General features: G+C 40.8%; 1 protein-coding gene across 1 annotated transcript in view; it reads right to left on the bottom strand.

Moving 5' to 3' along the window:
- The window catches only part of LOC117293972 (E3 ubiquitin-protein ligase HERC2-like), a 74,687-nt gene that overhangs the window by 51,642 nt on the left and 5,766 nt on the right, over positions 1–17,279 (bottom strand). Inside the window, exons 7-23 of the mRNA XM_033776484.1 lie at positions 17,147–17,279; positions 16,381–16,672; positions 15,382–15,546; positions 14,179–14,394; positions 12,397–12,548; positions 11,438–11,598; positions 10,737–10,850; positions 9,280–9,451; positions 8,277–8,541; positions 7,665–7,865; positions 6,753–6,981; positions 4,235–4,529; positions 3,595–3,791; positions 2,767–2,922; positions 1,782–1,952; positions 963–1,169; positions 415–506 (exon numbers count right to left, since the gene is read on the bottom strand). Coding sequence (XP_033632375.1) covers positions 415–506; positions 963–1,169; positions 1,782–1,952; positions 2,767–2,922; positions 3,595–3,791; positions 4,235–4,529; positions 6,753–6,981; positions 7,665–7,865; positions 8,277–8,541; positions 9,280–9,451; positions 10,737–10,850; positions 11,438–11,598; positions 12,397–12,548; positions 14,179–14,394; positions 15,382–15,546; positions 16,381–16,672; positions 17,147–17,279 — 3,218 coding nt within the window. The remainder of the gene's footprint in view (positions 1–414; positions 507–962; positions 1,170–1,781; positions 1,953–2,766; positions 2,923–3,594; positions 3,792–4,234; positions 4,530–6,752; positions 6,982–7,664; positions 7,866–8,276; positions 8,542–9,279; positions 9,452–10,736; positions 10,851–11,437; positions 11,599–12,396; positions 12,549–14,178; positions 14,395–15,381; positions 15,547–16,380; positions 16,673–17,146) is intronic.

Below are 17,279 nucleotides of genomic sequence, written 5' to 3'. Positions count from 1 at the left end.
GCAGAGTGTTTTTAGGATTTGAAACTTTACATGGGGGAAATACGATATGGAATGGTTTGCGGTAACACCATGTAATGGCTATCTCTAAATGAAGACGATCAGAACATACTGATCGAAACATCGAGCTGAAACCAACGATTCTTTTCAGAACCACCCCAACTCATTTTAGAGATAGTCATTACATGGTGTTACCACAAACCTTTCCATATCAGAGTGATTTTGAAACCATTTTAATGTGAGAACAGAGACTCAACTTTTCCCCCATTTTCAATAAGGACTCTATCTTTTGAAAAATGAGTGAATTACAAAAATTAATATGACCCCTAGGAGACCCTCTTTGAGACAGTGTGAAAAGGCCCTTCAACTGCCACTTAAATGGGGGTGGGGGGGGGTTAATATGTCAAGCAAACTTACCCCGACATAGATCCCAACGAAGAAGCTTTCCATCATGAGAATGGCTTCGGCTGAATGGCCTACACTCTGGAACTCCTCCGTTGCATCCTTGGCTGTGAGGGAAAATAAGCGGAAATTGTTGAAAACAATAACATTTTTAAGTGGTGTTTGAAGCTTGCATGGCGTGGCAAATAAAAAACGAATTAACTATGAATAGTAAACTTGCGGGTACAACTAAATATAAAACTTTTTTTTTGTTGGCTCTGAAAAAAAAAAAAAAAAAAAAAACTTGTTGTGGCCGCGACACTTGTCTTCAGGAGAGAAGACATTTACAAACAGACCCCTTGCATAGGTGGCCGTCCACAGGGTTCCAGTTGTACGCCTCAAGAATACCCTAAGGTTTTACCGCTTACCCCTACTCCGGAGCAGGAGTGCCTACCCCCCGGGGTATGCCCATTTGTCGGGGCAGACAGGGGCAGACCGGTGGTAAAGTGATCAAACTGTGAAAAGGCTGGTTGTTATTTTTCCGAGGGAGGAGAGTAGTGCGAAAAGGTCTCCAATCCACTAACCTGCATATTGTTGTAGTTTATCTTTGCCGCACGGCGCACTACAGTGGAAGTCTTTCAGATCGTACACCTTGCCATTGATGACCACCCACAACCCGCCGTCCTTATTATGGTTCTCAAGGTCTGCTTTGCGTATCAGAGGGACATCGTCGGGAGTCTGGGGGACGTTGGAACCCGCATCGTTGGACGTCGCTATACCAGATAGTCCTGCTGAGATCAAACGATTCCAAACAAACCAATCAAAAGGTCATTTGGATATGTCCTGCATCGGACTTGTCATCGCATCGCGGGTTTGAAATCCCACAATAGCAATATGGGAAAGTACTGAGTATCGGTGCTAAGCAAACATCAGTGTAGGGATATCACAAACAAAATTTGTTTATCCCAAATGAAAAATAATGTTGTTACAAAAAAGTGGGTATATTTAGTGTAACTTTTATCAAAGTTTGACTTTTTTGAAATGGTGCAAATTATTTCACATTTTAAATTACTGATACATTTTGCTGTTGATGAAACCATTATATTTTTAAATGTGCTGAGTTAATTATTGTAAACTTTTTTGCCTGGTATAAATGTAGTACAAAACTGCATCTACTGCAATTTTTCCATGAGGCAAGAAAAGAGTAAAATATTTCATTAATATGGAAGGAATTACGATGAAATTTTCATTTTGTTTGATTACAAAATCTTTCAATATTTTTCACAAAATCATAAAACAGCAAGATTCACTATTTTCATCAAATTTCAGAGCAGTCCAACTTTTCCTCAAACAAGGAAAAAAAACCCAGCTAGTTATACTTGAGAAAAGGTGTGGTAACTAACCTCTCAAACCTGACCACGCCAGGTCTTCAGCATCTTCCTTATCCATGCCTGGTGCTAGGCGGTTAAAGGCTTCCAGTAGATCGATTAGACTAGAGAGTTCACTAAGCGGGACAGAACGATGCTTGACTTGCAGAAGAACTAGACTAGTGATGAGTTCAGGGAAAAGAACACCTGCAAGGAAGATAAGGATAATGACATTCATAAAAACCTGGGACAATTTATTCATTCTTACATCACATGGTAATGATTAACAGTGCGATGTAAACACAGTTTTAAGTGATTATTAAACAAGTAGGAATTCAAACTCTGGTGTTTCTGATCAGCAGAGTGTGGGTTCGAGTCCCTGTCGTGACATTTGTGTCCTTCATTGTCCTTGAGCAAGACACTTAAACATGTTAAAGGAACACGTTGCCTTGGATCGGACGAGTTGGTCTATAAAAAGCGTTTGAAACTGTTTGTTATGAAATGCATATGGTTAGAAAGAGGTTTTAAAAGTAGAATACAATGATCCACACAAAGATGCCTCGAAATTGCGTGGTTTTCCTTTTACCTCGTCGACAAACACGGTCAGCCATTTATGGGAGTCAAATTTTTTACTCCCATAAATGGCCGACCGTGTTAGTTCGCAAAGTAAAACGAAAACCAAGCAATTTCGAGGCAAATTTGTGTAGATCATTGTATTCTACTTTTCCAACATCTTTCTAACCATATGCATTTTATAAAAAACGGTTACAAACGCTTTTCAAAGACCAACTCGACCGATCCAAGGCAACGTGTTCCTTTAACCATTGCTTCGTCCTTCGGATGGGAACCCAAATTTGGATTGTGCAAGTTTGAAACTTACACGAGAAGCTACTATGTGCTCAACACATGCAGAGAAATTAAATGCAGAGTGTAGGTGAGCTGAGGGGCTAATCTGTTAGATTTGTTTTCCATTTTCACAGGTTTTTTTTGACGTTTTTAACAGAACTTTAATTAGTATTACCTGATAGATCAGACTCAATGATGCTAGCCACAGTGGAGAATTGTTTGGGACTACGGGATGCAAGGTCTGATGCAGCGGGGAGGACGTCATGGATGTGAGCAGCGAGTAGACTGATGTACTTCTTCAGAAGAGAAATGGCGCCAAGTGTCTCCGCAGCTTAAAGGAAAAAAAACACAACAAATTGTTGTAATTTTTAGCACAACATCAAAACAACTTTGTTGAATACAATTTGTTTTTTCCCATACACCAATGTACAGGAAAATTACTCAGATGGGATTCAAAACCATGACCTTTGCACTATTTTTTTCACAATGCAAATTGTTGATGTACCTAAAGTAGGATGACATCAAATAATAAACCACAAGGGAAACTGAAGTGGCAAATTTGAAATCATTTGGGGTTGATCAAAGAAAAAGGTCTATTGGAAAAAAGTCAGAACTTTGTTGAGAAGAGTTTAAAGGATTTTGGTACTTTTTGTAACACAAAACACAATGTCCACAGATTTACAATAAACTTACACCGTTTGAAGATAATGATAGTAGAAAGCGTTGCTTAAAATATTAGTTGCTGAGGTGCTGTAGTTTTTGAGAAATGAGTAAAAAAATGTCATGAAAATACGTGATCATGAGACGAAAAATATTTTAATGACATTGTTTTACTCATTTCTCAAAAACTACAGCACCTCGGCAAGTAATATTTTCAGGGAAGCTTTATACTATCATTATCTTCAAATTGTGTAAGTTAAGTGTAAATCTGTGGGCATTGTGTTTTTTGTCCTTCAAAACGTACATAGACCCTTTAAGCAAAGTTTCAATAATCTGAACCTACATGTTGCTTGGCCGCATGCAGATTTACGACGCTGAGTGTCAAATGGAAAGAGAAAGCAAATCAGCAGCCGTTGGAACTTGAGCAGCAGCTCCATGGAAGTGGACTTCTCATTCTTGACCATGCTGGGTGGCGGGTCGCTCTTACTGAAATCTACGGACAACTCGTGAAGCTTGGACAAGGTGATGGAAGAGGCATTCCTGTAAGATTAGAAAAAACAGGTGTTTCATTTTGATTCATTCTGGTTGTGAAGTCAAGGATTCTCAGAAAAGCAAACTTAATCACTGTACTAGCCAAGAACCCCCCCAAGGAGAGAAGACAAGGAAGGAAGTTTCATCTTTAGATGTGGGAGGAAAACCCTGGAAAATTATGCAGTCGGGTAGAGACTGAAAACCCAATCCACAGAGTGCCCTCGGTGGGATTCAACCCGGGAGGTAAGAAAGCATGAGGCCAACTTGACCACCAAGGCCTTGATTTAGTCACAACCCAAATAAAAAACAAAGTAGTTTTGTAGGTGAGTCTTACTTCCTTTCTAGGTAGTCCCAAAGGCTTGTCAAAAAGGTGTGAAATTATTTTTTTAAATAACAAACAGAATCAAATTTGAAACATTGCAGTGCAATATGTTACACAGGATATAGCATACTTGAGTAGTTGTTGGACCAGTTGCAGAAGTGGGATACTGGAACTGATGTCCTTGCTCCCACTATCCTCTGTCCTCTTGTCTCGCTGTTCCCCATCCGCTCCTCCTCCTCCTTTCACTGCCTCCAAGCCGCCAGGAGGTTCGGCGATGTCCTTCTCCTTCTGACTTTCCAGTTCTCTGACCTCAGAGTGAACGGCGGCATCCAGAGCCGATTCAAGACCTCCGTCGGCCATGAGACTCCCGACTAAGAGGTCCATCATGAAGCGTCGACCAGGGGTCATGGAGACACTTTCACCTCCTAAAGAAAAATAATTTGTGTTGAAATTACTTCATATCCTGGCGACTTCATCATATTGTTTGGTCAAAGTAATAATTGAGGTAAGTAGCTGAAGAGAGAGACTTTTGATTGAGGATTAATTACAATCAACCCAGTTGTGAGACCTTGGCCTTGGACCAATGTCATGATCATGAGTTCCCAGTGGTCAATAGGACCTAGGACTTCTATAATAGCCTATTACCAATAAAGAACTTGATTACTGGTTCAAGTGGTCATTTAGGATGTCAGTCCTTTATGACAAGCTAATGACCTACAATGGTTGCAAAACTGCAAAGAATCAGCTGTGTACATGCGCTGAGTGGATGTATTCAGCACACCATTTCATTGTGTAGGCTACGTAGCATAGTTCGTCTATCATTCAAAAATACAGTGGACGATATTGAAAGGTCCGAAAGTAGGATGGTTGACTGTGTACTGTGTGGATGCATTTACCACATCATTTCATTTTGTAGCAGGCCTCAACCTTTAGCTTCAGAGGGGCAAGGCCACTTGGCCTCAAAAGCTCTCAAAAAGAAAGGGGCACCAAGGCCAACTGAAAGGGCACCAAGGCCATTTTCAAACCTTTATTTGTTGATGATTATGTTAAAATACTTTCCACTGATTTCAAGATGGTGGTCAACTTTCCAACCCATATTTATTACATTGTCGCTGAAATTGAATAAAAGTTTAAAAATATTTGTTTCTGAATTATTTACAGTTTTTTTGCAGCGCTCGAATTGCAAACGACTACCCCAGTAATTAACTTACCCCCTAACCCTTATTCATCGACTTAATTAAACTCCCTTCTGGTCATCTGAAAACAAATCGTTGCTCCAGAACAAAGAATTGTTGAAAAAATCATACAGACAAAATATTAAGAAAAATAATTCCCTGCGTGTTAGTCTGAAGAAAAAAGATCAATTAGTCTCTGGCTCACCACTACCCCAACTCTGCGAGACAAACGAGCCCCACCCACCCCACGCCAACAACCCCCATCATACACCAACAACCCGGAGGCTCAGCTAAATCCGATGATTTGGAAAAATATTTATTTCTTTTTTTCCCTTCTTTTTTTATATAAATATGATTAAGAAAATTAAAAACGAACCCTCAACCCCTTAGCACAAAATAATTGGCCTAGCATTTAGCTAAACTTGTAAGTTGTATTTTGCATGCCGGCGTTTATGCCATGCTAGACTGCGCTAAATAATTACTATAAAAAAAGTAAACAAACGCACCTAATTAAAAAATGCTTCTAAAGTTGGCACTTTGCTACCACTCTAGCCCTTTCGCCTTCCTGCTTATTTTTGCATCTTTTGTGGGGATGGCATGCTGATTAATCAATAATGAACTTGATGGAGTATGATGATTGCCAAATTAGGGCTCTGCCGTTTGACGTTTTACAATTCCACGCTTTTTGTGTGGACACAAACATGTGTTTGGCAATGAAAAACAAAGTCGCAAGGCAGGCAGATCACTGGTAGTGGTGGGTCACAAACATTAATCCAGTACAAGCCTTGGACACCAGCAAAATAGCCAGGGGAAAAACATTCAGCCCCCGGCCGCGCGCCTCCCCCGCCCCATCCGCTTCAAATACAGATCTCAATGGACAAAATCAGTGCGAAAATGCGTAATTTAATGTAGGGACTTGTAGCGAGTTTATACATTGGAGTAGTCTGGTGCTGCGTTTTTAGTAGTAAACAGCTCGACACATTTTTTATTGCACAGAAGCAAGCAGCATTGTGAAAAACTAGTGTGCGGGATCGTTAGTTCCGAATTTTACCTCCATATAAATTAAAAGGGTCACAATGTTAACATTAAATAACTTTTTCAAATAAATAATGTTATGGAATCAATGGAAAAGGGCACGACGGCCAAGTGGCCGTAAGGTACGTGATTTTTAAAAGGGCTTCACGGCAATTGGCTGGGGCATCGCGGCAATGGCCGCTGGTGGCCGCTGTAGAGGTCGAGGCCTGTTGTAGGATAGCATATTTTATCTATCATTCAACATGCCAGCATAGTGGCATAGTTTGCCTACCATTCAAAAATAAGGTGGACACTATTGACAGTAGGAGGGTTAAATAACAATTCTTTTCACCAAACTGTAATTCTAAAAAGCAACCCCCATTTAAAAAAAAAAAAAATCCTACTCCCAAAAAAAGCAACAGGAGATCTTCAAAGACACAAATCGCTCATTCCACTTACCACCACTCGGCAGCAACGCAGACAGCGCTCTCGCTCTCTCCTCAGCCGTAGGCAGAAGCATGGACCATCCCGTCTGCAGAGTGGACTGTGCCGCTACCTGTACTGTAGGTATGACACCAGCATTGCTGGCCAAGTCCACTACACGCTGCTTGAGGTTGGATAGGAGTGTGCCGCCGAGACCGAGTCCTAACTTCTCGGCGTTTTCTCCGTGAGCTATGGCGGCATGGAGCTGATGAAAAAATCACACTTGTTTGAAATTTGTTTTTCCTTAACCCTGGGTAAAACTTTTTCCAGTAAGTTGATCGATCATCATACTTGTCAACATAAATAGGTATATGCATGGGTAGGCTTAGATTAACCGGGAGCATACAATAAACTAGAACAGCCGCCATGTCGAGCTGCCACTCACCCGATAGAAAAACAATGACTAATAGAAAAACAAAGCATTTGATTTACTGACGTTAGGGGTGGGGACATTAACAAGTATAATCTTGACCAATGCCTATTTGTTTCTCCATACTTTTACCTGACTTCTTCAATACTGTGCCCAAATGTTATGCTTTTGTTTGCCTGAAATTGGGAGGGCAGTGGCCTCCCTGTGTTGTACGCCTATGCAAATAGGTAAGGAACGAACCTGGGGTGTTTTTGCCAGGAAGAATAATCCGTAATTTGAAAAACACAATCTGAGAAATGTATCTGACAGTAATGTTTCTCAGATTCACATTTGAGGGGACAAAAACTCTTATCTTTTTCCACAACCACGTTTCTTTGAAGTGAAATGATTCTCCAAATGCGTTTTTCATTCGAAAGCTGCCGTAGTTCTAACCAAGTCATTTTTTAATGCCATGCATTTTTAGAGTGATTACCAAACAAATACCTTCCCTTTAAGGGACGCAGTTACTGCACTATTACCTGAAGTCTGAGAAGGTTAAGGCCAGCTACGGCCATACATTCTTTCTCTTGAGGTGGTGGCCAGTCGCTCAGTCCATCCAGACCCTCGCAAACACGCTCCAGGAGGCCATCCAGCTGCTCAAAGGTTGACTTTGTTACGTGGACACTGAATGGAACACTCAGTCCGACTGACCAGTTACCGCTGGACGTCCAAGTAAAGCTCTGTTCAAATTAAAAAGTATCTTCAATTTATACTAACCTAAAAATATACTTTGGGATGGGCTTAATGCGTGATTCACATTATAGAGCGCCCTCTACAGTTTATCCAGGACGAACATAACAAAAAAAAGAGTGATTGGCTAAAAAAGTCACACTCATGATATTAAAGTCTCCCTTGTTGCTTCCGAGTTGCCTGTAAAACTTGCCTTGTATGACAAACCCCCCCAAGATCAACTGTGGTCCAATGGTTAGACTGCGGGACTTTCAATCACAACTTGTGGGTTTCGAAGAGAGATTGGCTGTTGCCAGCTTGGTGTTTATATCCCTTTGTGGGAGTGCGCCGAGTTCCCTTAAAGGGAAAATCAAACTAACAAATATATAAACAAACAAATCATACAAAAATCCCTCTCTTACATTGGTGTAGCTGCAAGCTATCCCGCTGATTGCCTTTCCCTCTAGTGCAGAAACTGCAAAGATTTCCGCCTTGCTGCCCTTGGCCGCTACACTAGATTGAGTAATCAGGCCGTAGTATAACTCCCCGGTATCCGTCAGCAGCAGGAAGTTCCTCTGGCCTGCTGCTATGTCCACTACTTTCTTGCTCTGGAGACCTTCGACTAGTTTGGGTAAGCGGTAGGAATCATCGGTGGGTTGGCCTAGTCGATTGTCGTCACCACGTCCCCTGTGATTGAAGAAGTGAATAAACATCTCCGTTAGATATCAAATAGTCAGACTTGGAGTGCATTGTGGCTATGGATGAGGCTATTGGCTAGCAGAGGTGATGTTAAAGGCAGTGGACACTATTGGTAATTACTCAAAATAGTTATTAGCATAAAACCTTTCTTGGTGATGAGTAATGGGGAGAGGTTGATGGTATAAAACATTGTGAGAAACGGCTCCCTCTGAAGTGCCTTAGTTTTCGAGAAAGAAGTAATTTACCACGAGTTTGATTTCGAGACCTCAAATTTAGAACTTGACATCTCGAAATCAACCATCTAAACGCACACAACTTCGTGTGACAAGGGTGTTTTTTCTTTCATTATTATCTCGCAACTTCGATGACCAATTGAGCTCAAATTTTCAAAGGTTTGTTATTTTATGCATATTGTTGAGATACACCAACTGTGAAGGCTAGTCTTTGACAATTACCAATAGTGTCCACTGCCCTTAAGGTAAAATAAAAAATGCACCAACCAGAGCAGTAGCTAAAGCCAGCATTTCTTGCAAGTGAGAAATGTGTATCTTTGGACAGTCTTCTAGTCTTTTATTCAGTGACTCTGACTACGTCTTTGTCTATTGGCTAGCAGGGATGATGTTAAAGAAGATACACTAGCCATAGCTGTAGCTAAAGCCAGTATTTAATGCATGTAAGAATCAAAAACCAAAAACAAGATAGCTTAAGCTGACTGTTGCAACTCACCATATCCAGACCGTTCCAGTCTCGGTCAAGGCCAGGGAGAAACGAGCTCCGCAGCTCACCCTGCAGACATTCTGATCCTGGAGCTTGTACACGACTCTGGGCGACTTGGGCGCATCTCGTTCCTTCTGCCCCAACTGCCCATAATCCATGTTGCCCCACGAATAAACAAGACCTAGGGGGTTCAAAGATAAGGACAGAAATAAGTGTCACATGGCTGGACCAATTTGAATAGCAATAAATTGTAAGGAACCAGTCAAAGACTAAGTTAATCACATGGACTTCTCACTGGTAATCCGTTTCTGCTCAGCAAGTTTCTGAAACCGAATCTGAATTATATACTCAGCAAATCATCCCAATGGAAACATCACCCCAACTTTTTATATAGGATGTGATAGGCCCTTGAGAAACAAAAGCCGAACTCCGAGTGCAAAGCGCAAAAGCATACAAGCTCAAAAATTTGCGAGCATTAAGCCCAATATAAACATTTATCTTTTGGTTTTAAAACCCCTATTCTGCAATCTGGGGCGTTGTTATATGGTTTTTATTATTTTTTTATGAATTTGATCTTAAACCCCCCCCCCCAAAAAAAAACAACCTTAAAAATAGAGAAATCCCATCCGTGTCAGAAGACAATGACAATGAAGACTGAAAAATCAATCCACATGCAAGGCTACGGTCCGGGCTCGAACCGGGGTCCACAGAAGTACGTAAAAGGCAGGGACAGAAACCACTGAGCCAACCTGACTACTCTGTTTGTTGTCGCTTAGCATATTTGTTGTTGCTTAGCATATTTATGCCCTTTGCAGCTACTGTTTGATGTTCAAAGAATTCTTTGAGAAGACAAACCCTTACTTAAAGGCAGTGGACACTATTGGTAATGACTCAAAATAATTGTTAGCATAAAACCTTTCTTGGTAACGAGTAATGGGGAGAGGTTGATAGTATAAGAAATTGTGAGAAATGGCTCCCTCTGAAGTGACGTGGTTTGCGAGAAAGAAGTAATTTTCCACGATTTTGATTTTGAGACCTCATAATTAGAATTTGAGGTCTCTAAACCAAGCATTGGAAAGCACACAACTTTGTGTGACAAGGGTGTTTTTTTTCTTTCAAAAATATTATATACATATCTCGCAACTTCGACGACCAATTGAGCTCAAATTTTCACAGGTTTGTTATTTTGTGTATTATTGAGATAATAATAATGATAATAATACAAAACCATTAAAAATGCTCCCAGGCGCTTTACAACAATAAAAACTTTCAAAATTTTGACCACAAAACCTAAATAATTAAAAGGAGATACACCAAGTCAGAAGACTGGTCTTTGAAAATTACCAATAGTGTCCAGTATCTTTAACCTGTCCCCCATTGTTGTTAATGATGAATAATCTTGCACTGAAATCTATAACACTAGTCACTGAAAGGCCTGTTGAAAAGTATTTGGAAAAACTTATGACCTGTGTCTGTTACGGCAAGTGTCTGTCCGTCTTGAGAACCACAGGCAACCTGTTTGATGAGCTGTCCCTTCAATGGTGATACTTGAGTTGGCGTTAGACGAGCATCATTGTTACCTGAAGAACCAAAACAAGGATCAAAATCAATCAATCAATCAATGAATCAATCAATCAATCAATCATGGTGGGCGTGAATGTTTTCCCTTAGGCCTTGGAAAGCACCGAGTATACAGTACATGGGGAGCACGTTCATTCCTAGTTACTGCGGGAAAAGTGTGGAATAGTTTTCCTTACCACATCAGGACTGCTGATACAACATCTTCATTTAAAACTGCTCTAAAAAATCACCCTTTTGAGGTAAATGTTGACCAGTGTTTTCTGTTCCTTTATTTTGAACTGTTTATTTGTATCATGAGCAAGCGCCATGAGCGCCTTTCTGAGGCAGATACCAGCACTTTATAAGACTCCATTATTATTATTATTATTATTATTACTTCTCAACAAACACCAGAAAAGGGGAAAACAACAAACCTAAAATCAGAATTAACTACAAATAAATAGTCAACTTGCGGGTACACTCATAATCTCTTTTGTTGGAGTGTTGGCTTTTGAAAGGAGCCGTTGTGGTGTCGACTGTTTCAAAAAGTATATTCTGCTCGTCTTCTAAAGAACTATTTTCAAACCTAAAGTTGATCTTTACATACCATGTCCGAGTCGTCCATAGCTTCCTGCTCCCCAGGTATACAGCACACCCAGATTGGTGATAGCAGCACTGTAGCCACTACCTGCAGCTATGTACACAACACGGCGAGATGATTCCTTGTTGCTAAGCAGACTCTTGATCAACGTGGGCTCCTCGCAAGAACTAGTGGCAAAATAGGTATAATTGAACATTGATAATATTATTTTGGGGGTTGAACAAAGAATTGACGAGAGCAATTAGAACAAATAAGAGAGGATTGCGGTAGCACCATGACAAAATCTCTTTTGAGAAGTGTTGGTTCTTAAAGAAACCAGTGGTTGAGTTATCAACCACCAGTTTTTTTCAGAACCAAAAACCCTTTGGAGAGATTTTCACAAGGTGCTTCGGCATACCTCTTACTTATACTTCCAGTCTGAGGTTCTAGTTTATACCACTAAAAGCATAGACATCTTAAAAAGCATGATCAATGTTATCAAAGACCAGTATCTACATAAAACAACAAACCTGTGAAAGTTTAAGCTGTAGTCGATCATCAGAGTCACGAAAAAATATTATTAAAAATAGTTACGCTTTCACTGTTTTCAAACATCAAAATTTTGACTTGCGAGATGAAAACTAATTCTTTAACTCATTTCTCAAAAACTATAGTAATTATAATACAAATATTGCAAGGGAGCATTTTTGCTGATTATGTGATACCGGTGCTATAAAAGAGGTCATAATAATAACACCCTGGTTTTTATTATTGAATAGATGGCAAAGGCAATGGGTTCGAATCCCATTGAGTAATATGCTCACAGAACTCGGAAAAGTACCAAATATACAGTGCACTTGCACATCAGTGTATGGGTAAAAGCATAATAATATTATTTCTTCATGATTTTTATCGGGCACATCTGCCAACCAAAGTCCCCAAAAGTCTCCTGTATGTTTCAAGAAGAATTGAAAAGTTATTCATACGTTTTGTCTCCATGTCCGAGCTCGCCGTTCTCCCCATTACCCCAGGAGTACACCTCGCCGTTTGCTGTCAATGCCAAGTAGTGCTTGCCGGCTGGGTTGGCTGCCAACTGGATAACATCCTTGTTAGTCAGGTTCTCAATGAGTTCCAGGAACTGAAATTAGAAATGAAGTCAGGGCACAACGCTTGTTAGTTTATTTTTATCAGGTCACTGCTTTCGTGCCAAAGACCAGCCCCCGATTTCACGAAGCGCTGTGACGCGTCGCAAGTGCAAGTTGCGACCGGTTACACAGCGTAAGTTGCGATGCGTATGAAATCGATTTCATCAAAGTTACTTTGCGTTGGATCTGTCGCAAGTTCCTTGACAACGAGGAAGAACACGTCGTAAGTTACGACGACCCAGGGTCGTCGTAAGAATGCTATGTTTCATTTGTTTACGCACAAAATGCATGAAAGGACATAACAATTACCACACGTAACTTCCGTGAACCAATCGGGAAGACACTAGACAACAAATGGAAATTTACCCTCCCCCCCCCAAAAAAAAAGGACGGGTAAAAGAAAAGAAAACAAACACACGCATAACAAACGAACACACACAAACTAAAACAACTAAACAAATAAATAATTATAAACAAAAAACAAAAAAAATACCTTAACACTAGTCCGAAACGGTTGAGTGTCTGCCATCTTGAATGAACTATAATACACGACTGTTTCGTGTCCAAGTTGTACACAACATAAAACAGCCGCAGAACTTTAGCAGTTCATCCTCGTCCAAAGGGTTGTTTTTATTAAGAGTGAAAATAGTTTGTATTTCGACTCGTCGCGGTTATGACGTGTTTGGTGAAACTCGTCGCGACGTGTCTTAGGTCTGCGGCGCATCGCAAACCCTACGATGCGTCGCTACTTGCGATGAGTTTCGTGAAATCGGGGGCAGGTCATTCCTGACGTGTTATATTGGAGACTGCCGTGCCCTAATAGAGGACCTTGACCACTCAACTACATCGACATGATCGGGAGAGATACGGAGGCTGAAATCGTGGATCTTCCAAACATGATGAGGGATAAACACCTCTGGCGTGATGTTGTGCATGGAATCTCTGTTGCGACCGCTAAATGATGGTGATGATTTTTAATGACAGACATGTATATGAAATATTAACGGGATAACAGGCTGTCAAAGCAACATTCAAAACCGTAGTAGATGATATTGAGTGGTCAGACAGTAGAAGGGTTGACTGTGTACTGTGCAGATGCATTCACTACATGATACCAGATCGCAAGCTAATGTAGTTTATCATTCAAAACTGTAGAGGAAGATAATGACTGGTCAAACAGTAGGAGGGTTAATTTACCAGCAGATTTTCAGATATTTTCAGAAAGTAAATAAATGAAGAACTGTTGTTTTTCATTTTTAAAAGGCACTGGATACCTTTGGTAATTGTCAAAGACCATTATTCTCACTTGGTGTATCCCATCATGTACATCAAATAGCCAACCTGTAAAAATTTGGGCTCAATTGGTCATCGAAGTTGCAAGAGAACAAGGAAAAAAAAACCACCCTTGTTGCACAATTTGTTCTTTAAGTCTTCAATGTTCGAGTGAGAAATTACTTCTGTTACAAACACTACGTTACTTTAGAGGGAGCCGTTTCTCACAATGTTTTATACTACCAGCAGCTCTCCATTGTTCGTTACCGAGTAAGTTTTTATGCCGACAATTATTTTGAGTAACTACCAACAGTGTCCAGTGCCTTTAAAGACAAATAGAAAACCACTCACCTGCTCTTCTTCTTTCTGCTGTACGTAAACTTTTCCCGTGCGAGTCAGAATCAAGGTTGCGATCTCTCCACAAGCGATCTGAACGACACCCAGGTTACTGATTGACGGCATGGGTACCGGCGGGCTGACTGCATTCTGGAACCCACTGGGTGGGTTCTTAGTGTGAGGGAGTGACTTGCTGGACCATACCTCCTGGCCGATTGGTATGACTGGACCCTGTTTAGTGAGATAACATAATAATAATAATAATATTTGAGTTTATATAGCGCTTTTTCACTCCAGAACGGGTGTCTCAAAGCGCTTCAAATTATTACCCCCGGTCACTGGGCCTTAATTCACTCCTTAAACCGTCTCAGCTACCTGGGGAGTATACAGCCTCGTGCAACAAGTGCGCTACTCGGCTAAATCAATCACAAGAACCATCTCTGCCCTCACAGGTTCCCATTTACCCCTGGGCATGCTGGGTGGAGAGAAGCAATAATAGTTAAGTGTCTTGTTAAGGGACACAAGTGTCACGACCAGAATTCGAACCCACACTCTGCTGAACAGAATCAGCAGAGCTTGAATTCGGTGCTCTTAACCGCTCCACCACGACACCCCACATGGTGTCAGAGTAAAAATGTTTTATCTCAGAAAATGACAAGAAATAACTAATGTAAGCCCCAAAACAAGCGTCTCACTATACTTAGTGGTTTAAGAATATTTAACACTACTTTATGTCAAATTGAGATAATCTTTACATTATGTTTAAATTTCATAAACTTCTGGGTGATGATTGTTTTTCACTGGCCAGGCCATCTCATTGGAGTATTATTACTAATAACATATGCGGGTTTATATAGTGCCTAATAAAAAAGCTATCTCTAAAGCACTTTACAAATAACTCAAATAATTATGTAATTATGGAGTAGCGTCCCAGTAGCTTTAGACCTTTGGTCGTCTTTGTGTATAGCAGAGTCCTTGTTTTTGCGCCAGGAGTGTCATCATTGACAGACATGGTGGACTAGAAATGTTCAATATTACTATTATTATTATTCAACTTATGTCCAGAATCAAAATATTAAAATTGTGAAACTGGAGAAATTGCAATGATTTTTTTTTTTTTACAACAAGAGTGTTCCTATTATTTACTTTCATGAATTCGTAAATACAAACAAGAATGTTTTTAAAATGTGAATTCAAACAGAAGACTTTTGAGCTTACCTTTTGGCATATTGGGCTTGGCATATAAGCAGCAGCGAGTCGGTCTAAGTGCGACATGATGATGACAGCAGCCTGTCTTAGATCTATAGAAGCGTCATCATCATCCGGCAGAGTCAAGTAACGAAGGAAACACTCCGTGGAACTGACGCCAGAAGTGGTCAGGTACTAAAGATAAAGAACAATACACAAGTTATCACTCATATTACGGTATCTCAAAAAGCCATCCCCGAAGCCAAAAGGAGACAGATCATTGCACGATAGCTGTTCTTTATGTGTGAAAACATGCGCTGGTAACACTGAGTCAAGGCACATTTTATTGATTGTTTTCTCTAAGAGGGATGCCCCGGTGGAGTCAAAGTCCTGGGTATCCTAGACTGGAATGTTCCACACATCTAAGAGGAAGGTCAGGTCCATTTAAACAAAAAATTTTTTTTAAGATGCTGAATTTGTTTATTTACTCATTATGTGAACCAAATTGTTCGGCCACACCCTGATCTAAACCCTCTGATGTCTGTTTGCTGAAGCAGGCTTCCAGATGTCTTGCTGACAGTCTGTGGTAGGTTCTGAGGTTTCCAACGCTTCTCCCCCTGCCAATCAAACTATTTAAGCTTAGTGGGGTGCAAGTAACTAGTTGAGCCTTCCCACATTTGTGTTAATCCTCGGCTTACTCCCACACTTTTTATAAATCAATCTTGGTAGGCAGGTGGAACTACACAGAGGCCACAGCCTGTGTTGCTCATGCGGCTGATTTTTACGAAACGCTAAGATTATATCTATCTTGAGTTAGGACGAGTAACTCATGAGTTCAATGTGTCACAATGTGTATGGATACGGAACTTAACTCATCTTAAGTCCTAAGATTAATCCTAAGCAAGGGAGAGTTTGGTGAAATCGACAGCTGGTCTTGGCCTTGGTGCCACAAAAGTTTTCCATATATACTTTCCAGTGCAAATACCCTCTCAAAGATGAAAATTCCAGGCCTGGGTAAGATTTACTCACATCATCCTGGTTGCTGCCCTCGATCGTAAACTTTCCCTTCGGACTCGGAATCTCCTGGAAGCGTCTCAGCAGTGGCATGAGCGGCGCGGTCGTACCCCGCGGGCTGGTTCTGTTGTCTGGTTCCAGCCTCCCGCTGTCCCACAGCTGCAGGAGAAGCAGCACCACATTCAGTAGTTGGCTCAGTGTGCCGCGCTGGACAGCGAGCTCTAATAGCAGAGCGAGGGCGCTGTGCTGGTCTGGAATCGGGATGGTGTCGTTGTTTCCCTTGGCACTTGCACAAGCATTCAGGTCCCTTGTAAAGATAAATTGAAAAATAAAATATAAAACCCAGAAAAAGAACTCACAAGCACAGGTGGTGGAATTTGTACTCAAATCTCAAACTTGAAACTCACACTAAAACTTGACACTCAAAAACTGATACGCAAAACTCATATTTGAAAATCATACTCGAAAGTCCTACTTTAAACCATCGTATTAGCCAGAGGGGCCTCTGGGTGTCGGTTGGACAACCAGTTTTAAATTTGTACACACTTTGTTATCTGTCATTTACATGTAGAATGTAATGTAAGTGAACAATTTGGACATCAAGTTTGTAAATTTCAAGCAACTTTGGACACCCTTCTGCCAAATTCTTGCCAAAATGGCTGGAAACTCACACTAAAAACGGACACTCAATACTGATACTCAAAACTCATATTAAAAACCCATACTCAAAACTCACACTCAAAACTCTCACTTAAAACTGATAGTCATACTAAAAACTCACCCAACAACAACCGAAGTGAGGAAATCCGTAGCCTTCTGCACCACCTCCGCCCAGACATTAGAGATTGACGATTCATCGAACAGCGTGGCTTCAGGGAGGGAGCGCAGAGCCTCGAGGGCGTCATGAAGGAGCT

Source organism: Asterias rubens, chromosome 8 (genome assembly GCF_902459465.1).
Source record: "Asterias rubens chromosome 8, eAstRub1.3, whole genome shotgun sequence".
Taxonomy (NCBI): domain Eukaryota; kingdom Metazoa; phylum Echinodermata; class Asteroidea; order Forcipulatida; family Asteriidae; genus Asterias; species Asterias rubens.
The sequence above is the reverse complement of the archived record's forward strand: the minus strand, read 5'-3'. Positions and strand labels throughout refer to the sequence as shown.